Below are 26160 nucleotides of genomic sequence, written 5' to 3'. Positions count from 1 at the left end.
CCTCTGAGTACAATGACTCTTTCTGTTTGAGATTATATAAAATATTTCCACGCTCACATCTGACATGTTTGATGATTACTGTGTTTGAAATTCTAAAGGACTTTTCCGATATAAAAAATTAAAGACCAACTAACCACAATGTACTCTTAAGGAAACTTTTAAAGGCTAAATTCCTGTGTTGAATTCTTCTTAACTTCTACAGCAGAAGCAGTAGAACAGGTATGGTATAAGCCTGTCAAAGACCTAAAGGCTCTGCAGTGAGTGATTAAAACTGCAGTTACACTGGTGAGATCAGGTAAGCTGAGGTAAAAAAAAAAAAAAAAAAAAAGGAGCCCAAAGGATGCCATTCTGCAATCAATACAGAAGTATCCACTGACATGTTTCTTTGCTCAAACTTTGAAATTACAAATTTTTCCTCCACATTTCAACATGAAAAATGGCTTTAATAAATTTACTAGATTATTTATTCTGTCTTTTATAAATAATTACCACTAGGAAATGGAACAGAAATCGACATCAGATGACCAAAAAGTTATAAAAAGATAAGTAAGTATGGCTCAAACATGTAGAAAATCTGTCTGTCTGTCTGTTATGCCTGGGTGGGTCTCTGGGTACTCTGGCTTCCACCTACAGTCCAAAGGCATGTTTGTTAGGTTAAAAAGTGGCATCCGAATTGACTGTAGGTGTGAATGTGAAGGCGTGTGGTTTGGTTGGTCCACTGTGCCAGCCCTGTGATGGACCTGTCTAAGGTGTACCCAGACCCCTATATTCACCAACACCACCCCTAACCTACCCATGCAATTCTGGTTTAGATAAGCAGTTAAGCAAATGGATAAATGGATGGATATTTAAGATGAGAAAATATGCATCAATACAAGCTTCTTTTTCTTTCGGCTGCTCCCTTTAGGGCTTGCCACAGTGGATTATCTGTCTCCATCTCACCCTATCCCTAGGGATCTGTCAATCAACCTTCTGCATGTCCTCCTTCACTACATGGATGAACCTCCTCTGAGGTCTTCCTCTTTTCCTCCTGCCCAGCAGCTCCATACTCAACACCCTTTGTCTAATATCGCCATTCCTCTGCACACCGCCAAACCATCTCAACCTTGACTCGCTAACTCTGTCCAAACCGCTCAGTCTGAGCTGTCCCTCTGATGTACTCTTTTCTAATCTTGTCCATACTGGTCATTCTCAAATTTCCAGCTAACAAGTCCCAGATCTGAAAAGTGAATAGAAACCACTCACAGGTGAATAACATTAAACTTCTGATTACAGGTCCTGGATTTCATGTGGCTAGTACTTTGACATCTATTATCCACCTAAACAGAAATTGCACTCCCCATCGGAAACAGCTTCCTCCAGCAGGAAATCAAAAACTGCCTAGCAATTGATCGCAAACATGACAAAGAGCCCAAGGAATTGGTTTTGACCTCCAAACACCCCACATCCAAATGTGATCAAGCATCCCCAGGATACAAGCCCAAGCCATGTAATCGCCACACCCATCCCAGGATTTACCTGCCAGAGTCAGAATTCTTATGTTAATGCCTCTGTGACACCTACACATTAAAGGTGGTTTTAATGTGGCAGATCAGTGTATATCACACACAACATTTAATCATTTTTGTCCTTTATTGTAAATATTACATGGCATTAAAAGTTTCATTCACATTAAAGTAAACAGACTAGTTCTTATATAGTGCTTTTCTACTCTAATTGAGCACTCAAAGCGCTTATACAACACATTTACCCATTCACACAAGCACTTCCATGTATATCTAAGCACTTTTACTTTCTAACATTCATACTCCAACGCTTGCGTCGGAGAGCAACTTGGGGTTCAGTATCTTGCCCAAGGATACGTTTGCCTGCAGCCCAGAGCAGCTAGGAATTGAACGGCCAACCTTCCGATCAGTAGGTGACCTGCTCTACCTCCTGAGCCACAGCCACCCTCATCCTAGTTAAAGTTAAGAGTTAATGCATAAACTCTGCATAAAACAACTCTGTGCAAACCAGTTTAAAGATAAAATGGACAGAGGTTGGTCATTAGACAAGGTGCCCATCCACCTGGCAAATCATGGGGCTGTGTTGATGCTTTACCTGTCAGCAGATCAGAGCGACCCCAGGATCAGTGGCTGGTGCACTCACACCATGTGTGAGATAATCAATCTCACACGAACACTGAAGTATTTCTGTAACTCATTCTCAGACACAAAAACAAACACATGGATACATAAACCTGCAGAAATAGCAGCGTATGTGAATAAACACTTTCACAACACAAAAACATTAGACATATCAATGTATAGAAAATGCTGCATATTTCATCTTAAATTCTCTCTCTCTCACACACACACACACACACACACACAAACAAAGAAAATGGACAAATAGTTTTAAAAAAATAGGTAAGACATTTCTCTCATACACACAAAAACACAAGCACAGGAAGGAATCATCTTTTGAGTATAGAACACAAATGCAGACTGTGGCTGGAACCCATTTCAGCAAATGTGATTAGCCCAACACACGCCATCTCATTAAGAGATTGAACCTTAATGCCAGCAGTGTTTCAGTGTGGGAGCATTATTTGGCAAGAAACAAGCCCAGATGCTTATCAGTGTCTTGATTCATTCTGCAGCCCATCAGCAGATATCAGCAGCACATCAGGGATTCCTAAGGAGTGTAGTATACATACTTATAATTCAAATGCCTACACACACCATTCAGCTGTTTTCCTACACATCTGTACAGTGTGGAACCACACACGCACACACACAGACACACACAGACACACACACACACACACACACAGCAGCATCTGTTTCAACATAAGTGCTTACTAATTAAACGATCAAAGGAACTTTTCTTTTATAAATCATGTGCTTTGTGTTGTTTGTGTGTTGGTTCATCACTTACCACGTGTCAATGTGTTTGTGAGTAACACATGTGTGAAGCCATGTGATTGTAAGTTTGTGAAGCCATAGATCTGCATCACACTTTAGACAGATTCCAGTGAGATGCTTCATTTACACACTAGCTTTCATTTGCGGTCTAGCTGGATCAAAACTATCTGCAGTGGAAGAGTGTACAATAGAAGTTGTGACTTGCTATATCCAATTAAATCCAGACTTCAAAGTTTTACTTCAGTTACGCGGGAAGATTAATTAATTGAGCTGGGTTTTTTTTGGTTTTTTTTAATAGATCAGTGACTAAAGTTAAAGTACGTGTTGCCCAAAGTCATCAAAAGGTTTCTTGGATAATAGAGCAACAAGTTAATGACTTTGGACAAACGACACATGAAAGGAGACCTAAAAGCTGACTGACGCCAGAATTGATGGCAGCAATTAGAGAATCTGATATTCAAATGGGTGCTGTGTATAGTTTTAAAAAAAAATCTCTGACACCAAGACCCAGTAGGGGTAAACTTGGTAGACTGCTGCGTTTCCAATACACTGTCAGAAACACTGAAAAATAAGTGCAATTTTCTGTGGCTAGAAATGCAATTTCCACTCATACAAAAGCACCTCCAATATCTCAAAATCACCAGGACTAGCTCTAAATCAACAAAACGCTGTTCTAATCAAAAACCATACATTTATTTTGACTCAAGATACCTCTTTTTATACCTGCTTCTTTCATTATGTAGATTAAATGGGTAACTTCACATATTTTTGCCGCTGCCTTTTGTTTTGTTATGTTTCTGTTTTCTTTCTCCACCAGTGGACACAAAAACACATACTTTTTGCCACGGAGGGGATTATTTTTCCGAACCTCTCTTCATCTCACTTAAGCAAATTGTTTGAGACTTTTAAATCATTTCATATGTGCAGCTGATCCAAAACTACTAAAGTGTGGGAGGCTGCGATAGATTTAACAACTTAGCCCCTGCGACCTCAGCTGTCCTGCCTGTGCAAATAAAACGTCAGCATCCGGCTCTGGAGCCCCTCCTCTGACAGATCCTCTTCCTTCTCTTTACACGGGACTTGGCTGGGACAAGGAATAGATACAGTGTTTTAATCTAACCATGCTGCCATTACTGCATGTGTGCGGAGGTTGCATAGGTACACTGGATATCATGAGTTTTACAGAGGGAATCAACAGCCAACACAGTAGACGGTGAAATAAGAGCCACTTCCAGAAACCCTTGCTTAAATCAGCTCACAAACACCACCTACACACCTCTACTGACAGGTCATCTGCACAGAAAAAAAAAAAGTGAGAGCAGAGAAGAATCTTTCAGGGTTGTCAGTGTATACCAGTGCTCAAGCAGCTTTCTCTAAAGATATGACCACAACTGTTGGATGTGGATAGATACAGTTTACAGTAAGTGTGTGTCACGTTGATAAACATCCTAAGATTCCTAAGAGCAATACAGCAACAAATCCTGTTAGTTTAGCTAAATCTTGACAGACATGAGGAAGGAAAGCTCATCTTGAATGTTAGCAATATTCCACAAATTGGTTAATGGAAACTGCATGGAGCAAAAGGAAACTGGATGTGTTTTGGGATTTTTTATATTTTGATCGTGAAGCATTTTCACACCAGAAAAATAACAAAGGGGAGGGGGGGGGGGCAGCTGTGGTCAGTGGAGGACTGGTTTGAATTTAAGAACTGCAACATGTCAGCTTTAAAATGGTCCCTTCAGGGCTTTTCCTAGTGCCACTTTCTGTGGAAAGGGGTGATGAAAGACTCAAAATCATGCAAGGGAGCAGACGTTATTACATTCTTCCTTTTCAGCTGACAGTCTGCTGACCATATAAAAGAGCCCCAAAAACTGCTGGAGCTCCCAATAATGTCCTGGAGGAGAGTAGCATTGTATTGTTTTTCTGAACACTAGCACACACATCCCTGACTGATCATTACAGTTTAACGTTTTCAGCTTTGCATTCTTAGTCTTTCCTGACAACCTTGACTGGAGCAACAGGTGATGTATTCATAAAATCTAAATGTATCAGGCACCTTAGCAACTGACGTAAGACATTGAAGGAAAATACGATTAAACAGTAGTGTTTATGTGTTTTTTGACATGTTTGCATTATGGGTCTAGGAAGATGAAAACATCCTACATAGATGAGAGAATAAGAAACCACATCCTGAGACCATGATATATGTATCATGACCCAAACTGATCATTATCATCAAGAGAAAAATAAATGTTTAGATATTCCATAAGCAATTACGTTTTCACTTTTATTCCCGTCTAACAAAAATATTTTACTGTTTAAGCTTTCAGAGGCGGGAAACTCTTGAAAAGTATAAACATAAGATTCTAAATGGCTTTAAGTGTTTAATTCTCTGCTACACAAGTTTAAGTACTCACACAAACGCGTGGTAGACAAAAGCCCATTCCCTCGGTCTTTCCAAAACGTTGTAGAGGTAATTTTGGAGCCGCCGGTAGCGTGCGTTCCTGCGGCTACTCTGCGCGCTGTAGGTCAGCGGCTTCCCCAGCAGACTCAGCCGGGCGCCCTGCTTCCTCTCCGCTCCCCCCGCACCTGCCGCGGCAGGAGACAGGAGACCGTCCCCGGCTCCCACAGCGTTATTCATAGTCTGCCGTCCGCACTCCACATCTTTCAATGGATAGTCCTGCCCCCGACGTCCAGATGAGGTCTTCAGCCAGATCCCGGTGCCGCCGCTTTCGTCGCCGGTGTGACTTCGCGGCATGGCATAACTAGTGCAAGCGTGAAGTGTGCTGGTAGACCGGCAGGTATTCACGTGTAGCCAAGTGTTTTGGGGCCAGAGGGCGCGCGGCTACTTTGATTTTCACTACACACCAAGTACAACAAAGCAGTGGATGAAGAATTAAATAGCTAATCTACTCTCTCACTGTCATCCTGTGGTCGGCTGAACAGATTCACAGTCTAGTTTGGACACTTTGGCCATCTGCGCAAGGCTGAAGAAGAGTTGGGTTATGAAGGTGTGGATCTATCGATACATTTGACGGGGGGGAGGTCTCTCCCACACTCTCTTTGTTACTCAACTCACTCACACCGGTTTGGCTCTTTCTGTCAAAGCGTGTGAAGCCTGCCGGTGCTCTCCTAGTCACGGTGCTCTTTTACGCATCGCACGAGAAGGGCGCAGCACCGCCAGAACTACGAGATTAGTAGATGATCTCGGTGTGGACGACCACAGTTGGGGATTTATCTGCGATTTTCAATTTGACTAATAGTGTTAACTGAAGAAACGTCAAGAGACATATATGTGCCCTGATGACGCAGGTTTTACGCAGGCGATGAAACTACCCAATAACCCCCAAAGCGTGATCACTGTGCTTGGTTTATTAAAAAAAAAAAAATCAAATGGCAAACTCAAGACATCTTATCTGCAACCCATATACCACTTCCTTTGAAACGCTTCTATGAAGAAACAAAGTCTCTCTGGGGGTAAGACTTTAAGAGGAAGTTAACTATGAAGTAGTAGCCTGCAAAGGAAAATACTAAACACTGTACTATGATTAGGCTACATATACATATGCCTAAATAAAATCTGAATGACTAGCTACATTGAAAGGAGAATGAACAACACATTAAGATTAGTACATATTAGGAGAAACAGAGTTTACAGTGAACAGAAGTGGATTCAGCAGCTGCAGCAGCGATGGTCCGCTCAGTCTCAAACTATTTCCGCCCAAAACCGAACATGCTTTCTCACTATGCTGGTAACAGCTGCGTCACGCTTTCCCCACTGACCGATCACGTGACTCGTGGAGAAATACTGCCTAATTTTTCACCTGTAATTGACACATCCAGTTAAATGTACACGAAGTGTTCGAGTAAAATAAAATACAATAATTGGGTTGCATTTTAAAAACTGAAAAGTATTTATTTATTTGCTTGCTTGCCACAGAAGTTGTAAAGATTTTAAGTGATCCCACTTTAGTGCCCTTTAACTTGAATTTTAAGAGGGACTTTTACTCTAAGTCTTAATATACTCACTTGTTACTAACTGCTTTTGTATTTGACTGTATTTCAATTTCGGATCCGTCTTATTATTCATATTAGTAGTAGTTGTAGTAGTGGCGGTCACGTTTCCACTACGCCCGCTACAAAACAACAAACTTATTATTTGTGTCCGTGGCTTTTTCCTGCTGTTATTCAAGCCTGACCTCTAGTGGTCAACCATCGGGTTTACGGGTGTTACCCACTGAATGGCAGCAGAGTCTATCAAAAAGTTCCACCAAAAAATTGGTTCTGAATATCTGTATTTTATCCTAGTTTTGACTTTCTTTACCTACATTTGTATAGTCTACATTATAATAGAAGTATTAGCATTATTAGCATTATGGCTTTTGAAATGTATGCAGTTTTTAATCCATCAGGCATAACATTATGACCACCTGCCTAACATTATGTTGGTCCCCTTTTGCTGCCAAAGCAGCCCTGAACTGTTGAGACATGGACTCCACTAGACCCCTGAAAGTGTGCTGTGGTATCTGGTACCAAGATGTTAGCAACAGATCCTTTACATCCTGTAAGTTGTGAGGTGGGGCCTCCATGGATTGGACTTGTTTGTCCAGCACATCCCACAGATGCTTGATTGGATTAAGATCTGAGATATTTGGAGGGCAAATCAACACTTCAAACTCATTGTTGTGCTCCTCAAATTATTCCTGAACCAGCTTTGCTTTGTGGCAGGGCACATTAACCTACTGAAAGAGGCCACGCCATCAGGGAATACCTAATGAAGGGGTGTACATGGTGTGCAGCAATGCTTAAGTAGATGGCACGTGTCAAAGTAACATTCACATGGATGGCGGGACCCAAGGTTTCCCAGCAGAACATACTCCCTCTGCCAGCTTGTCTTCTTCCCATAGCACTTCCTGGTGCCAGGTGTTCCTCAGTTAAGCAATGCACACGCACTTGGCCAAAGTGAAGAAAACATGATTCATCAGACCAGGCCACCTTATTCCATTGCTGTGTGATCTAGTTCTGATGTTCACGTGCCCATTGTTGTCGCTTTCAGCTGGGGATGGGGTCAGCATGGGCACCCTGACTGATCTGCACCTATGCAGCGCCATACACAACAAACTGTGATGCACTGTGTATTTTGACACCTTTATATCAGAACCAGCATTACATTTTTTGGCAATTTGAGATAGCTCGTCTGTTGGATCAGATCACAAGGCCCAGCCTACGCTCCCCACATGCATCAGTGACCCTTGGCCTCCCATGACCGCTGTTCCTTCCTTGGACCACTTTTGATAGATTCTGGCCACTGCAGACTGGGAACACTTCACAAGAGCTGCAATTTTGAAGATGCTCTGACCCAGTCTCCTAGATATCAAAATTTCGCATTTGTCAAACTCACTCAAATCCTCATGCTTGCACATTTTCCTGCTTCTGACAGATCAATTTTGAGGACAAAAAGTTCACTTGCTCCGTAACATATCCCACCCACTAACAGGTACCACGATACAGAGATAATTAGTGTTATCCGCTTCACCAGTCAGTGTTTATAATGTTATGCTTGATCAGTGTATGTGTTTTTTTTTTTGTTTTTTTTTTTAAGTTTATCACGATCAGTTATTTTATTTTATTCTTAACTGTCGTTTTTATTTACCAAACCGGTGGGGAAATTGTTTAAAAAGAGAAAAATGCAATTTCTTGTTCATTTTCATAAAAAGATATGACTTTGTCGTTGAATGTAACAGCTTCTCTTCAATAAAATATTCAATTCAATTTTATTTATATAGCGCCAAATCACAACAGTCACCTCAAGGCGCTTTCCTGTTGCAAGATTCAAAACCACCTGTTAGACTAATGATGTTTATTGTACACTGGCTGAGTTCAGTCGTTCTTCTCTGTGAACAGAGTTTATGATGAATGAGGGGTTGTTTCTTCAGCTGCTTTATTTTAAGGGTTTTTAGTGACCATGTATTATTTTTTTACACAGGACAAGGAGTGTTAAGAGTATATATGGTTTAACTGGTCATCTGAGGATAATTTTAAGTTTTCCGCTGTCTTAAGTGACAGAACTTCAGCACCAAGGACAGCGAGAAACAGATTTTACAATGGTCGACGACATAGCCTTACTATGAGACACAAAAGAGAGAGGATAAATGGCCCATTATACTCGCTGCATTGGTCATGATGTGTGCAAACAGTGACGATGAGGGAGAGAGCGACAGAGGGGATGGGTGGGGAGAGCCGGTGAACAAGCGAGCGAGAAAGAGAGAGAGCAGCGATTGGGATTAGGTTTATATGCTGGAGGTTGGACGGGATTACGCAGCGCAACGCAATTCCCTGTGCTGCGCGTTATTCCCTGGGATTCTCCGCACTGCATTTCTCCGTTTTCACGTACGGATCGACAGTCCCTCCCACGCCCCGAGGTCCTCCTGAGATACATTAGCTATATGGAAACATGACCAACGTTCCGCAGATCGTCAAGATCGGGATTTCGTTGAAAATGCTTCCCAACAACACCGCCGTGTACTTCAAATCCGACGGCACTCGGTTCGGACAAACCCGGACCATCAAGCTTCTGACTGGATCGAAGTACAAAATCGATGTGGTTGTTAAGCCAGGAGCAGTCGAGGCCACGTAGGTAGCCCGTGTGGATTTTCCTGACCCGGTCATAACCCAACCAAACTGCTAGGTAAAACCTATTAATCCAGCGAGGCAAATATCACGGCCAGATCACCATATTCCTACATGCTTCTGGAAGAATGCTGCAAAAATCACTTCGTTTACCAAAGAGCATTACATGCATTTTTCATGCATGCAGAAGAACGGTACTAGATCATGGAGAAAGCCTTTAAAATAATGAAAATTTTCCTGTCTGATTTGCCATCTCTGATGACATTGTGCCTTTAAATAATTCTCTCTATAGCGACCAGTGGGATTTTAGCGATGTTGTTTTACGAGTATTGTTAATCATCTCTGAATTTGTAAAATATTGGGACTTTCTGTTGTCGTGGTGGTTGTTTCTGACTGAATGTATTTCCATTTTAAAGCAAAATAGCCCGCACTGCTTTTCTGCTTCATCTGCACTGAGAGTCATTAGATACATTGCTTTGTTGTAATTGACCAAGGATGAGGCAGACACACTGATAGCACTGACCTAAGCAGATTTGTTGAAGAGAAGGCAAGTGTAGATTTTAAATCTGCATTTGATTACAAAAGGAAGTGGAAGTTTTTCTGCTTTCCAAACAACACATCTCTTCATCTCTTTACAGTAGCTTTTTCATGCTTTTTTTTGTGGCTAAATTATAAGCAAGCCAGATTTATTGGTGAACTCTCTCGTGTTATTATTTCTAGTGAAAGTCCCACAGTGAAGCGCTCAGCAAATCAACGAGACTGTCTCCAAGTTCACCGTTCAAAAATAGGATTTTACGTAGAACACATAAAGGCAGCATAAACCCCAACTGGCTGCACGTCAAATCCCCCACAGATTAGGACTCCAGTGTTTGGGCTTTGTGGCACCGCCCTCTTGGGATTTTCCTACAATTCATGATTATGTAATGAGTGCTGTTGTACTCCCATCTCCAAATAAGGATTAGCGTCGGATATCTCACTACCAGGATGTAAAAACATCACTGAAGGACCACGCCAATGTAAAACTAGGTCACACATGCAATGATTCATTGGAGTTGTTGAACTGAATGTGGGGCACGCTCGTGAAACCCAGCTGTAGACCCATTTCACCAACTGATTTGTTAACAAAAGTCCCTCACTCTGTTTCTCTCCTCCTTTCTCTCTCACTCTGTAAAAGCCGTTCATGATCACTGATTTGTTTTGTGATCAATCTATTTTTGCTGTGTTCCTTGCTGCAGTTCAATGAGCGTGGGTGGGGTGACCTTCCCCCTGGAGCAGCAGTCTAAAGACCCACAATCTGTGGTCTATACTGGCCTGTATGAAACAGAAGGGGTGGCACATACCAAAAGTGGAGAGAGGCAACCAGTTCAGATCAGCATACAGGTATGGATACAATGTACGCAGCACAGGTAGAAGTATTATGGTTCAGAAGTGTTTTAGGAATTATGTTTTGATGTGAGTTGGTAAAGAAACCAGATGAAGAACTTTCATATTATTATTAAGATCTTAAAAACTTAAGTGAATGGCTTTCTTTAATAATGGTTTTAGCCTCATTTATTTTTAACTTGGATTTAGGTTCTCTTGATTTGACCGTGCTTGATTGCATAAACAAACACTGAATAGATATTTTTCTTCAGTTCAGCATGAATCGGTAGAGCCAGAGATATATATTAGACTCAGTTTCACCAATTTTCAAAGTTAAATGATAAACATTGTAGTGTTTTGTGTTTTTCTTGTAGCAAACAGAGGACATTTTTGTCTTCAAAAATAACCAGATCACCTATTTAATCTTAATCCGGATGTATTTAGACTACTCACCCGGTCTTCTTAATATACCTCAAAATCCTTCACCAGCTTGTTAAAAAAATAAATAAATAAATAAAATAAAATAAAATATATTGATGTATATGAAGAAGAAAAATATATAAAATACATGACTTTTCTGACTCAAAATTCCTTTGAAGCCATACTTCTGTTATAGGTTTTTGCTGTTTTGCAGTTTTTTCACAGATTTCTTCTTAAGATTTGTTGTACCATGTCTCCCTCTTACAATTTCTCCAAAATAAAAATACCTGTGTCACTAATCTTTACTAAAAACCTTACAAAAAAACAGTTTCAAACCATTTTGTTTGTTTGTTTTTTAATCAAAATATTTGCTCAGTTTTAAATGATTTACATTTTTAATGGGAATAAATGGCATGGAGACAGGGTAAAGTCCAAACCATTTGAGAGACAGGTTGTTGATTTGGTCTTCACCAGCCCTTTAATCACCAAGTGATCTCATCTCTTTTCAACCACTTCACCTCATCTGTACCTGTGTTTCATAATGTCCTTATAATCCTTAGGTTAAAAGCCACATGATGGTCTTGCCAGATCTGTTTATGTTGCCATTGTTCTGGTTCTGCCAATGTTTCCATGGCTACAGTGTATGCTAATAGCTACAATTGTTTCCAAGGTTACATTTATTAGGAGACTAGGTAGATGATGGATGTTTCATGTGTTCAAATGTAACTTATTTATGGCTTCAACTAGCATAGCAGCTATCATCAATTAAGCTTGTTTTGTTAGTTGTCTGTTGTGCCTCCCAGAAAACGTGTGTGTGTGTGTAGGTGTGTAGGTGTGTGAGTGTGTGTGTGTGTGTGTGTGTGCAGAGAGCAGAGTACTGAGAACTAATTGGGGAGATAAGTCCAGAGAAGGAAAGACAATCACAAAGGAGGGAAAACAAAAGAAGCAAAGCAACCACAAGCAAGATTTTACCAAAATAAAAGAGGAAGTGGCTACAAAAGCATCAAAAGATATCATAACTATAAAATTAGTTCCCAGTGTTTGGCTGTCAGATGTTTTAAGCCAATAGCACTTCACAGATGTCTGGAGGAAGTAGCTGCTGTATTTCCAAATTTAATGAACACAAGTTTGCTAAAAACTATTATTTATGCCTATGTACATTTATGTGTGCACGTGGGACCCATCTGGTGAGTTCATACTCTCAGCCTCTGGGATGACATCTGTGCTGTCAGTATGCTTCCCTTTTCATTTCTCCTTCACATGACACAGAGTGAGTCTCAGTTTGATGACCTTGGTTCCTTTCCTCACCTCCCGTAGTCTTAGGCCCTCTTAGGCCCGAGGAAGAAACATGAGGAGAGAAGAGTAAAGGCATCTAACTAGAAAGAAACATAATTTAAAGTGGTGCTAAATGGCGATGTGTGGCACAGCTGCATCACCTGCCCATTGTTTTGTTATAGCCTGATACTGTATTTTATGGTCTCAGATGTTAGATAAGCATAGCAGTACTTATGACAACCTTTATATTTAGGCTTACATTTAATTATATTCACAACATGGCAACATTACACAACTATAGAGATATCATATAATACAGTGGTCAGAAGGTTACATACACTCATCATGGGCATGAATGTCATGGTAATTTTGAGAATTTAATGATTTCTTTGTACTGTTCTTTTTCCAGGGTGGAATGATTGTACAGCATACATCTTTAATGACTTAAAAAAAACAAGAATTGGGTGGAAAAATTTTAATTTATTTTGGATTGTCTTTAATCCATACAGGATCAAAATCCATCCATCCATCCATCCATCCATCCATCCATCCATCCATCCATCCATCCATCCATCCATCCATTTTCTTCTGCTTATCCGGGACCGGGTTGCGGGTAGCACCCTAAGCAGAGAAGCCCAGACTGCCCTCTCCCCAGCCACCTCCTCCAGTTCATCCAGGGGCACCCCAAGGCATTCCCAGGCCCCGGGGCCTCCTCCCTGTAGAACACGCCTGGAAACACCTCACCCAAGAGGTGCCCACGAGGCATCCTAGTCAGATGCCGAACCACCTCAACTGGCTCCTTTTGATGTGGAGGAGCAGCAGCTCTACTCTGAGCCCCTTCGAATGGCTGCACGTCTCACCCTATCTCTAAGGGAGAGGCCAGCCACCCTTTGGAGGAAGTACATTTCTGCTGCTTGTATCCGTGATCTCATTCTTTTGGTCAGTACCCCAAGCTTGTGACCATAGGCGAGGGTAGGGATGTAGATTGACCGGTAAATCGACAGCTTCGCTTTCACACTCAGCTGCCTCTTCACCACGACAGATCGGTGCAGCATCTGCATCACTGCAGATGCAGCCCCAATCTGTCTGTCAATCTCCTGCTCTCTTCTCCCATCACTTGTGAACAAGACCCCGAGATATTTAAACTCCTCCACCTGGGGCAGCAACTCAACCCTGAGCCAGAGTGGGCACTCCACCCTTTTCCGGCTGAGGACCATGGCCTCAGACTTAGAGGTGCTAATTCTCACACCACCTGATGAAGCCAACAGGACCGCATCATCTGCAAAAAGCAGGGATGAGATTCTGATTCCACCAAGGCGGAAGCCTTCCGCCACTTGGCTATGCCTAGAAATTATGTCCATAAAAGTTACGAACAGAATCAGTGACAAAGTGCAGCCCTGGCAAAGTCCAACACCCACAGGAAACGAGTCCAACTTATTGCTGGCAATACGGACCAAGCTCTCACTGCAGTTGTACAGGGAGGCTGAGGAGTGCGATGACCCGAAAGTTGGAGCACACCCTCCGGTCTTCTTTCTTTGCAGAGGTGTGTCAACCAAGACAATTATACAACATCCAGAGCCTTCAGGAACTCCAGGGGCCCTGCCATCAAGGAGTTGTTTAACCACTTCAGTGACCTCACCCCCAGTGATGGGCGAGTCATCCTCCTCATCCCCAGACTCTGTTTCCACTACAGAAGGTGTGACATTGGGATTAAGGAGGTCCTCGAAGTATTCCTTCCACCCCCCGACTATAGATTCAGTTGAAGTCAGCAGCGCCCCACCCATACTATAAACCATGTGAGTAGAGCACCACTTTCCTCTCCTGAGTCACCTGACGGTTTGCCAGAATCGCTTTGAGGCCACCCAAAAGTCTTTTCCATGGCCTCACATAACTCCTCACACATCTGAGCTTTTGCTTTGCCCACTGCCCAAGCCACGTTTCACTTGGCCTGCCGGTAGCTGTCAGTTGCCGCTGGAGTCCCACAGGCTAACCAAGCCTGATAGGACTCCTTCTTCAGCTTGATGCTTCCTTCCCCTCCGGTGACCACCATCTGGTTCGGGGATTACCACCATGACAGGCACCAACCACCTTGCAGTCACAGCTCTGAGCAGCAGCCTCAACAATGCAGGTGCGGAACATGGTCCATTCAGACTCAGTGTCCTCAGCATCCCTCAGAATGCTGTCAAAGTTATGCCGGAGGTGGGACTTGAAGATCTTGCAGACTGGGGCCTCTGCCTCTGCCAGGTGTTCCAGCAGTTACCTGTTCATGGTGGGCTTGAGCCTTGGTGGTTCACAGGTTGTTCCTGAACAGCCTAACCAATTGCCTCTCATCTGAGGGTGACAGTTTGGGTTTTCTTCCAGACCATGGCAAAGTGGTGACACATCCAAATAACTTGTATTTACATACAGTTGTTTGAACTGATGCTCTTGGAATATGTAGTTGTTTAGAAATGGCTCTGTGGGCTCTTGCTGTTGACCGTGGGGGCTCCGTCTGGGGTCTTCCTCCTCTGGGGTGTGCGTACAGTTGCCATTGGGATGTGTGGCCTCGGGTCTTCTGTGTTCCGGGTGGGCCGTGGATGACCCGGGTCCCCTGGGTCTTTCCCTGCCTGCCTCTGCATCCCGAGGGGGGTGGTTCCGGCTTCTTGCCCTCATTATTGCGTACGTTCCATGACAGTGGAACACACATACATTACTACAAAGTACAGCAAGACTGTATGTGTGTGTATATGTATATGCATGTGTGTATATATATGTGAATGTGTATGTATGTGTAGCTTTTATGTCTATTTTTTTCCTGCCCCCCCCCCCCCCCCCCCCCCTTTTTTTTTCCCCTTTCTCTTTTTTCTTTCTGCTCTCCATCTCTCTTCTTTCCCTGCCTGTCAGATCTGGCAAGAATAAATAAAATAAAAATACAATTAACAAGAATAGCCTATAGAAAACTTATAGAGCACTTCTTGTAAAAGCAAATATGTTTGGTACAATAATGCCTTCAGATTATCATTCCGATTGCGAAAACTGCCAGACATGACAGGTCAAAAAAAAAAAGAAATGGCCCCAAGAGACCTTCACAACTTGAGTAAATCTACGGTTCTCCTTCTTAGATCTTCACTGAGTTCCTTGGACTTTCCCATTGTTCTGGGTATTGTTCAATTCAATGAGTGCTGTCAAACAAATCCTTTTTATCCTGGCGAAGAGAAACTATGAGTTGTAGTTAATCATGATCACTAATGAGAAGACACTGAAGAACCTTCAGCACCATTATTAAAAGATTTAAATGAGTGTATGTATATATTTGAGCCTGGATGCATACTTTTGATCCTGTGTGGATTAAAGAAAATCTAAAATAAATTCAAACTTGTGCCCCCAATTCTTGTTTTTTAAAGTAATTAAAGATATATGTTGTAAAATCATTCTACACTGGAAAAAGAACAGCTCAAAGAAATCAAAATTACCATGACATTCATGCCCATGATGAGTGTGTGTAAACCTCTGACCTCAACTGTATATGTTTGAACGCACACAAAATAGTATATCAAGTTCAATCATACTGTTGATCATCTAAAATTACTAAAAGAATTAGAAATATAAAGTAATCTGTAGAGACTTCCTCCTTCCATGTTTTGTATAATTCCCACTGAGTGTCACATCTATTCATGCATCATGGATAAAAACACTTCCCTAAGGATACACCTTGTATTCTCAATTTTGGCTTCTGCTCTCCACACTACTTGCTCCAGATGTATTTTAGGAAGTGTGACACCGTTCAAAATGGTACACTGAGACTAATTTCCTGGTAACAGGCAGAAGGACAGAGGAAAGGAGGAAGCACAAAGTAGAGAAGTGAGGAAAAAGAAAATCCTACATATACATAGAGTTAACTCAAGACATTGCAGACCATAAAAAACATATCATAAAAATACCACTGCTTTTGATATGAACTGTGCAGCTGTTTTTTTGGATCAACCGTAAAATTTGTTACCAGTGTTCAGTGATCAAATCTTTTCAGCTAGCAGCACTACACAAGTGTTCGGAGGAAGCAGCTGCTGTAGTTCCAGGTGTGGCAAGAAAAATACCTAATGTAAAAGTCTATTTTAAAATGACAAGAATGTATATTTTTAAATTTAAACATTAAAGTTTCTAATTTTCAGTGGCTAAAATGAAACATAAATATATTGTGAAATACAATACAATACAAATAGTCTACATACATTTATATGTGTGACCCATCTGTTGAGTTCACACACTGAGGTTTCTGGGATGATATGGTGTTTGCAAGTGTGTGTGTGTGTGTGTGTGTGTGCATGCATCCATCTGTGCTGTCAGTATGCTCCCTTTTCACTTCATCTTCACATGATTTTACACATGATATAGTTGGAGTCCGTGCCTTCATGAGTTTTACGAGTCTTCGTAGAGACTGTGTGCGTTCCTGTCCACCACACTGCATGTACTGTACATCATTGTGCGTGTCAGTGTGTGTACATAGCTGTACATGTGTTTCTGCTTCAGTTCACAGAGGCGGGAATGTTTGAAACGGTGTGGCAGGTGAAGTACTACAACTACAACAAGAGGGATCACTGCCAGTGGGGAAACAGCTTCAACAGCATTGAGTACGAATGCAAACCAAACGACACGCGTACGCTCATGTGGGTCAACAAGGAAATGTTTGTGTGATGGTCTGAAAGATTTGATTTGTAAATCATCAGCATGTTGTTGTGAAATGAAGCCAACTCTTTGGTTTTACTCTGTTTTCATTCTGTCTGAAATCTGCCAATATCATGAAAAAATTAAGTTTGAAAGGAAAATGCAGGGTTTCCCTCCTTTATGCCCTCAAAGAATCCATTCATGCTGCTGCCAATTCAGATCCTATGGTCAAACATTTAAAATGCAGTGATGTTTCCAGTCTTTTCACAGTGGTTATATTTATTTATAGAAATAATAATAGAAATATGGCACATTTATTGTGGATAAAATGAAATTAAAGTCTATGAGGTAAATATTTTTTCATATGCAGTTGGTTTGTGGAGTCTGATAACCCTCAAGTGTGATAAGACTTATATGTAAGTACATTAATGTATGTGCGTGAGTGTTTAGCTACAATATATGTGGGTTTTACATATGGTGCTTGTACAGATGTGTACTTGGAAACTACAAAGAGTTTCAGAGAGTTTCATTTCAAAATCCAAACTTTTCACAAAATTCTTGTTATGTTAGTTCTTGTTAAGTTGATTATATCTAAATGACAGAGCAGTTAAGTATGGGCAAAGAAATTATCTATACATGGTTAAAAATTCATTACAGTCATTCTTTGTCAGCTGATTTAACAAGTGCAGTAACTTACACAAGAATCAAAACAGCTGTCTCTGTAATATAGAATTCAGTTCAGTTCAGCATGTTGTTGCCATTTTAAGTCATTATTGACTCTTCCTATGCAAACTTTGATTAGCTACTATTACCTGAAATGATTATTCTATCTTGTCTGATGCATGTTTAAGCCCATACCATTTTGCAGTGACACTGGACTGCACATCTTGTGAGTCAGCAACCATGAAATTACCTTATATTTTGCTGTCACACATCATTTAACTCGTGCCGTTGCCTACACTTCAAGTGAGTTAAAAATAGTCACAGTTTTGGAATGAAACCCTCAGGGCAGTGTTGTGGATCCGTGTGTTTATCATTTGTGTAATACAGTTTTGCAAATAGGAGTTTTGGATTTGGGCGAAGTTGTGCCCCTATCTACTGTGTGTTTGTTCTCTCTACCTCTTACAGTGGTTCTTGCCACGGATATTTGTGTTTAATGACAAATAATTTATTTGGAATGTTTGGACCATTTTGTTCTATCTTATGTGGTAAACATATATTTTAAAAAAAGTATTTTTGTACAGTGAGTGAACCATGTGAAATGTTTTCATATTACTGTGCGTACTTTGGTAGAAATGACAACTATTTTCAATTAAATACTGAACCGACCTATGCAAGAAAGTGGAGCAAAAAGCAATAGTAATATTGTCCTGTGCAGTGGTGAAATGTATATTTAGTATTGTTCCGATCTTTTTGTGAAAGTGTTGGCTGTTTATATTGTAGATATTAAAATGAAAACTCTTTTTGTGCAGCAGTTGCCTTTATTTGATGGACTTATTCTGTGCTACTTTTAAGATTAGGCTTAAAACTTTCCCGTTTAATAAAGCTTACAGTTAGGGCTGGATCAGGTGACCCTGAACCCTCCCTTAGTTACTCTGCAATAGGTGTAGGCTGCTGGGGGGGGGGCTTCCCATGACACACTGAGCATTTCTTCTCCACTCATTGCTTTTCACTCTCTCTGTGTTTAAACACCACTACTGTATTTTATCACTGACAATTATTAAACTGTGGTTCTCTCTCCTATAGTTTGCCTTTTGTCCTGTCTCTCTCGCAGTCTATGGCTGCCCCTCTCTGATCCTATTTCTGCTGGAGGTTTATTCCTGTTAAAAGGGAGTTTTTCCTTCCCACTATCACCAAGTGCTGGCTCACGGGGGCCATGTGATTGTTGGGGTTTCTTCATAATATTGTAGGGTCTTTACCTTACAATATAATGCACCTTGAGGCCCCTGTTTTTGTGAATTGGAGCTATTTAATGAACTGAATTGTATAGTACAAAAGAAAATGGCTGACAGAAAGCAAACCATATAGCAGAATCACATTGCATTTCAAGATTTCAATGCTTTATTGTCATATGCACAGTAAAGAAACATTGTTTCCCTGTACAATGAAATTCTTACTCTGCTGCCCACACTGGATGCCAGAACACCAAGAAAATAGATCAAATTAAACATGCAATAAAAGAAAAAAAATAAAATAAATAAAAATAAATAAATAAATAAGTCTCTATGAATAACAAATTATGTACATTGTGCATATGTGCTATATTGCAATAGTCTGTGTAGAAATGGTCTGAACATACAAGTGCAGCTGTATGCAGACAGGTAAACAGTGACAGAAGTGCAGTGGTGTCTATGAGGAAGTTGGAGCTGTTCAGGTTAGATGGATTATTAAGGCATTAGGAGATAAATACAAAGAAAAGACAAACTAGACAATCACCACATTGGCAAAAAAGAAGAATCTAGCATAAACAACATGAAAGCAAGGATCCGGCCTCTCTTGTATCAATGGTTCAGGCTGCTGGTGGTGTAATGTGTGGGGGATGTTTCCTTGGCACACTTTTGGTCTCTTAGTACCAACTGAGCATTATCAGAATCAGAATCAGAATCAGGTTTTTATTGCCATATGGGTGAACAGGTTCACAGCATTAGGAAATTGCTGCGGTACTTCGTGCTTACAGAAAAAAAAACAAAAAAAACAAATAAGTATAAAAACTATAAGACAATATACAAGTATACAAATTGCAAATATACAGAGATATTAGAGCTTACAAAATATACAGTGCAGAGACTAATATTCCACTAATATGTACATTATTTAAATACCACAGACATACCTGAGTATTGTTGTTGACCATGTCCAACCCTTTGTGCCCATCTTCTGATGCCTGCTTCCAGCATGATAACATGCCATATCACAAAAGATCCTTTCCACCACAGATTGGTCACTTCTTGTAGTACAACCATAAAGCCAGTTGGGGGAGCACACGCACAAACCTGTAGTCGAAGTAGGTATATAAATAATTAAAAAAAAAAAAGGACCGGTAGTTCCCGGATGTACAGTACTGCTGCACCCCCCTCCCCCTCCCCGCTTCAATTCTCTCCTCCCCTCCGCCACCGCCTGCTTGTCAAACCGAACCTCCTCCTCCGCTTACTGTCCCCTCCCAGCGGGTCTCCCTCCCTTCAGCCACTGCAGTGAAAGCTTCGGTGAAGGAGAGAGAGACGGTGAAGAGAGCCTGAACCTGGGTGTAAAGCCAGGACGAGACCCGAGAGCACCAACAGCGTATTTTTCTCGTATTTCTCGCCACAGCTCGGCGGCCTGCTGACTCCTGCTGTTGTAACCTCCTTTTCCGTTCACATCGCCTGGATTTCATCATCCGACCTGCAAGATGGTAAGCAGCAACGACTCTTATTTTCAACCTCCGCCGACTGGTGAACACACCAGTGGGCAGGCCCGTGCTTTAATGTGTCGAATATAGTACAGTTTTGACAGGATCTTTTTCGCAGTGAGCGTTTCGCTTTGAGCGAACGGTCGACAACGTAGAGCTCTGGCGAGAAGGAAGCGCTTTTCTCACCCACTTTTGGCTCCCTGTCGTGCTCTCTGTGCAATACCCCAGGGCTGACAGAAGCCTGCAGCTTGTGGCCCAGATATTTCTTATCCCTTCTCGACATAGCCTGCACTCTTATTAGCAACGAGGCCTGTGCAAATTAGTTTTCGTAACAAAAATACACGCTTATTAGGCCTAGGCTGGCGACTATTTGTGACACATTTTACACACTAGGCAGGAAAATGTAACGACTGCTTATGTTAGGTCTATGCTCGTACTATATCGCGCTGCATTTAAACTATAACCTCCATCTCAGTCTGTTTTCTAGGTAGCGTGGAGCTGTGTTGATGATTGCAACATTGTCTCGTCTGAGCTAGTAAGCGGTAATGAATAGGCCGAGGCTACATTTGTATCTTTTGTACCTGTGGTTGTAGAGGAGGCTTCCATAGTAGGCCACAGGCTTGTTCCTGCAACACACACTTCATATAGTGTGTGTGTGTGTGTGTGTGTGTGTGTATATATATATATATATATATATATATATATATATATATGTATGTATGTGTGCGTGTGTGTGTTTTTTAAAACCCATATCCGTTAACCAAAATGCTCTACAGTAAGGGTGTCAAACATGTGGCCCAAGGGCCAGAAGCAGCCCAATAGAGGGTTCTATTCCAGCCACTGGATGGCTTTGTAAAGTCATTAATTACTCTGCTTCTCAATAAAATGCACTGCAATTCGTGGTCTAGTGATTTGATGCCAGCATTCCAACACAGGAGAGGTCATTTATGGCCAATGGTGAAAGTATTTTTAGATCTAGGCAAATCTTTACAAATACATAAAATACTATTTTTATTTATTTACAAAAACTGTACATCTAAGGGTTTTGCGCCTTTTTGAATCAATTGTGATCTGTAGATTGTAATCTACATGTAATGACAGTAGATCTGCTGAATAGGGAAAAACAGTATTGTTGAAATATATTAATTTTTATGTATTTATCTTAAATGCATATCAGAATGAGCATCTTTTTGTACATGAATGGCTCATTAAATGTGAAAATATGAATGTTTTGAGAATCTGCTTGTAGTTTGTTGCACTTATAAAAAAAGAGGAGAAATTTGAAAGGGTTTTTCATACAGGTTATTATGCAATAGTTTTACTGGTCTGGCCCACTTGAGATCAGATTGGGCCCATGAACAAGTGAGTTTGACACCTCTGCTTTACAGAGAGATTATAAATACAGGAATGATTAATAAATGCCTACTTTAATGGGAGGACAGAAGTAGTAAAAGCACAGACTGTCTCTATAAAATCATAACACAGCTGACAGTTTCACAAGCAAAAAATGTGGCCAGTCATGTTTTCTTGATAGGAATTACGAGGCTAAAGGGAAAGAAGGTGGGCCTTTCGATGGTTTTTAAAAATGTAGATTGGGGCCAGTAACTGAGAATGCGTCTTCTTTTTCAGTTTGAGGTAGGTACCTGCAATAAAGAGCAGAGATTGGTTGTCAGATAGGCTGACCATTGCATAGTATTTAAGGTTACCGCCAACATCTGACCTCCAACACCACTATTGTCCTAACATCCTCATTTACACTAGAATGACTACAGACCTCCATTTATTAACTACTGCCCCATAACACAAAATTGACAGTAGCAACAACGTGCACACTAGCTCCTACTCTTATTGATAATCTGTCTAGGGAGGCAGGATTTATGGTTTTCTTGCTGTCTGGAAAGGGAAAAAAGAGGGGTTAGAAATTTAGTTATTTGCTCAATTTTAAATTTATGTATTTTATTTTTTGACTTGTTATTTAGTATTAGATTTTGGTAAAGACAAGCTTATTGGCTCATGCTAATATTTTTGACATCTAAAACAATGTTAACATTTTCTTTCGGCGAAAGAATGGTGACCTTATTTTTCACATTGTGACAGCAGGCTCTCGCCATTAGATCTTAATGAAGGCGGTATCAATACTTTTGCAGATTTAGTGCCAAGAACTGCTCGTATTAAATGCTAGAAGTGTGACTATTGTGACCAAGTCAAATTTTGTCCCTTCATTGGTGCTAGTGTCTAGTCTAATTTGAAGAAAAGGAAAGAAGAACAAGCAGAGCGTCATTGTGAATGTGAATTTAAAGCGGCAGTGTATAAGCCAATGAGGTCATTATTGGTCTTATTTTGCCTGCCATTTCATGTTTTAATATTGGACATTTATGCACATCATTACAAACTAGATTTGCTGTTTGTAAACTGGGTTTGCATGGAGAAGGTTTGGTTTGAATATGACCACGTTGAGCATGTTCAGTTTAATTAGGCATTCATTTATAATAGTCCCGGTTATATATTTAGAACAGTGTTTTAACAAATCACCATACCCATAAGGTGTACATCACATCAATGGCTATTTGTAAAATGTTCATCCAGAGAAAGTTAGAGGTGACAGATTTTTTTTTTCTTTTCTTTTTTTATATAGAGTGCTGTGGTCTAGGTAACAAACCACAGAAACAACATTGTGTATAAGCAGACAGCTCATTCACCGGTTAGCTGCTCATTTTTCTACTTGCTAAACAGACAGAGGTGTGACTGCAGTGGAGTAAGTGCTCTTGCTCGCAGATACAGAAAAGCAACTGTTGTCCAGCCTGTGGCTGCATTTATTGCTGTTGCTTTTTTGATGGAGAAATAAATTCCAAACACCTATGCAATGAACATGTATCCAAACAGTTGAGTATTGGGGTCCAGCTCTAGTAATGATGTGGAGAAGCAAACCATTTCCTGATCTGACACTAGCCCCAGCCCAGCTGCGTTTGAATTATTGTAAAGGGGGCATTTGGAAACTAGCTCTTTGGAAGTGCCTCCTACTCATACAGCTGCTATATAACTGTCAGGGGCTTATAAATGTTACTGTCCCTGAGTTTAATTCTGTATAAATTAGTGCAAAAATGTACATCTGTAAATACAAAGAAATTCATAGACCAATTATTAAGAACAGCATCTTAGTACCAGGGGCAACAGTAAGAGGGGGTTCTTTACTTTCTCAGAGTACATATCTTTTCTGTTGTCCTTACCTTGTTAGATTTGCCCCGCAGCAATCTCAACTGTCAGACAGTAGATTGTCAGGGCATGCACGTCCTACAGACACTGTGCCAACTTATGGCTTGTCGGAATGTATTCTTCTCAGCTGCAAGGGGAGATGGGGGCAGGGACACACAGTTGCTTAAGCATGTAGTGGAATGATCTGGTGCTAAGGGGACCATATGCTGCCTAGCAATCAAGCACCGCCCACATAAGGATTGAGCTGTAGCTAATGTAAAAGAGATAAAAGCCACAGTGAACCACCAACAGAAGTGATGATCAACACTACGTGATCCACACAGCACTTCCAACCAGCCCACTCAATCTGGATTTATTCTCCTCACTGGCCATTGCATCTCTGCAGTCCATAGTTTGTGCTGGAGCCAGCAGTCACCAACATAGGCCCAACTCATCACTTTCTTCAGTAAACATCCATTTGTATGATGGCCTGTATGCTCAGTGAATAGAAAAGTTTTTAAAGTATCGTTCAGAACTTGCCTCTGTAATTGCTCGTTGGAACCGGATACTCAGTGGATTTGTGGCTTTAGAGACAGCTCAATAGAGCTTAATGGTCAGAGGGCCTTTTTTGTACACTTACTAGGGTTGTGCAGTAGGATACATTTACTGCTGGCAAGAATCTATAGTTAATTGATGGCTTTGGGGATGATTTTTTAAATCACATTTACCTCATCAGCATTCAAGGCATCGAAAGTACTGCATTTAATTAACCTCTAAAAGCATATTTTGCACACTGTCATTGGTAACAATGGAACCAACAGTATGTGGCTTCATTAACTAATAGCTACTGCTTTCAGCATTTTATCTGCCCTGAAACAATTTACCTGCAGTGGTCCATAGGTTTTAGCGCATTAATGTAATCTACTGTTGTTGGCTGAACTGATGAGTTTGCTTGCCTAACGCCAGTACCTACCATTCCGCCATTTTCCACAACATAAAAAGCAGTTACATTATCGTCTAAACTGTGATGGGGAAAAATAATTGACACTTTATTATATTGCTGTAATACAGGCATGAAGTGGATTTTAAAAAAAGGAACATGAACATCATTTTGTCTCATGTTTGGCATCTTGTAACTTACTGGCTTTGATACTCCTACTGAGACTATGTTCGAGTACAGTGATTTTAGTTTTGGATCTCTGGTTGTGTGTGTGTGTGTGTGTGTGTGTGTTTGTGTGAACAAAAGGTTTGCTGTCCTGCTGTCTTCTATGGAGAATGCAGCTATAAGACACTTCAGCATCACTTTTCAGAGCTGGAGGCTACATCCATTCTTTATACTAGGGATGGCTTGATCCAGTTTTGATACCTTGCTGTGGGTATCTGCCAATACTGAATACCGATACAAGGCCAATGGTAAATTAATAATCTGTATCCTTCACTGTGAGGAGGAGACTAGGAATCATTCTTTTGTACAAGGAAACATCCAGCTCAGCTTCAAAAGCCTTTCTAACCTCATAGAATAAAATGTAACAAATATATTCAAAAATATAAATTTATGCCAAAGTAAATACAGAACTCAACTGAATGGATTGGACCATTGTCACCAGTATCCAATCAAGCTTTTTTGGGACCAGTATCGGATCGATAACCAAATATCGGATTGGTGTATCCCTACTCTATACTCAGTCTGTAAATGGGCTTTAGTTGTAATTTTTTTTGCCATTTAAAAACTTTGCTCATTTAACAAAATATAAAATCAGAAATATTTGAGGACCTATGCTTTACAATCCCATTTGTGTTTCCCTGCATTAGTGTCACAAAGACAAATTTGGGCAACAGTGAAGTATGAAATTGGTTGATAGCGATCACAAGCAAAGGCTCTCAGTACTTGGCAAACACAGTATAGTTTTGTCTCCACTATGTTAATTCATAAGAAGATTTAGGCATTGTTAGTTTACATAGCATTATGAGGCTTTCGAAACCCTCAGAAGACAGGCCCAAACCAAGGATAGAAATGGCTGAGAGGATTAGCCCTGCAGGAGTTCCTACAGGCTGCTGAGATTTTGGTAATTATTTTCATATTTGCACTTGACTCCTAAATCTTGTAAGATCCTCACCATATTCAGACATACACACACACACATCCACAAAGAAGTACACACACACATTCTCATAAAAGCAAGTGTAAATGCAGACACATCCAGCACAGGCAATATTGCAAAACAAGATTAAAAAGGTGAGAGATGATAGAGAAGAACAGCAGAATAACTGAGTGCCTCTGCAAACAGACAAATGGCTGCAAACTTGTAACAGTTTATTTTAATTCTAGTCTATGTAACTGAGCGTCTT

The 26160-nt window shown here is 40.8% G+C and overlaps 3 protein-coding genes across 4 annotated transcripts in view; 2 read left to right on the top strand and 1 right to left on the bottom strand.

The window, feature by feature from the left end:
- The window catches only part of LOC115793159 (potassium voltage-gated channel subfamily KQT member 5-like), a 120157-nt gene extending 114493 nt beyond the window's left edge, over window positions 1-5664 (bottom strand). Inside the window, exon 1 of the mRNA XM_030748001.1 lies at window positions 5324-5664. Coding sequence (XP_030603861.1) covers window positions 5324-5664 — 341 coding nt within the window. The remainder of the gene's footprint in view (window positions 1-5323) is intronic.
- Window positions 5665-9211: 3547 nt separating this feature from the next.
- On the top strand, window positions 9212-18705 carry cnrip1b (cannabinoid receptor interacting protein 1b). Of its 2 annotated transcripts, XM_030748406.1 has the most exons (4): window positions 9212-9539; window positions 10772-10916; window positions 17100-17288; window positions 17885-18705. In XM_030748406.1, the coding sequence occupies exons 1-3, from the start codon at window positions 9361-9363 to the stop codon at window positions 17262-17264; spliced, it is 489 nt and encodes a 162-aa protein (XP_030604266.1). In that variant the 5' UTR covers window positions 9212-9360; the 3' UTR covers window positions 17265-17288; window positions 17885-18705. The 2 variants fall into 2 exon arrangements, with proteins under 2 accessions (XP_030604266.1, XP_030604265.1); XM_030748405.1 differs by having other exon boundaries at window positions 17100-18705.
- A 1652-nt stretch (window positions 18706-20357) lies between these two features.
- The window catches only part of ppp3r1a (protein phosphatase 3, regulatory subunit B, alpha a), a 32745-nt gene continuing 26942 nt past the window's right edge, over window positions 20358-26160 (top strand). The window contains exon 1 of the mRNA XM_030747696.1: window positions 20358-20622. Within this exon, the coding sequence (XP_030603556.1) occupies window positions 20620-20622 (3 nt within the window). The 5' untranslated portion in view covers window positions 20358-20619. The remainder of the gene's footprint in view (window positions 20623-26160) is intronic.

This window comes from Archocentrus centrarchus, chromosome 15, assembly GCF_007364275.1.
Source record: "Archocentrus centrarchus isolate MPI-CPG fArcCen1 chromosome 15, fArcCen1, whole genome shotgun sequence".
Classification (NCBI taxonomy): Eukaryota; Metazoa; Chordata; class Actinopteri; order Cichliformes; family Cichlidae; genus Archocentrus; species Archocentrus centrarchus.
This window is presented reverse-complemented; position numbering and strand designations above follow the sequence as displayed.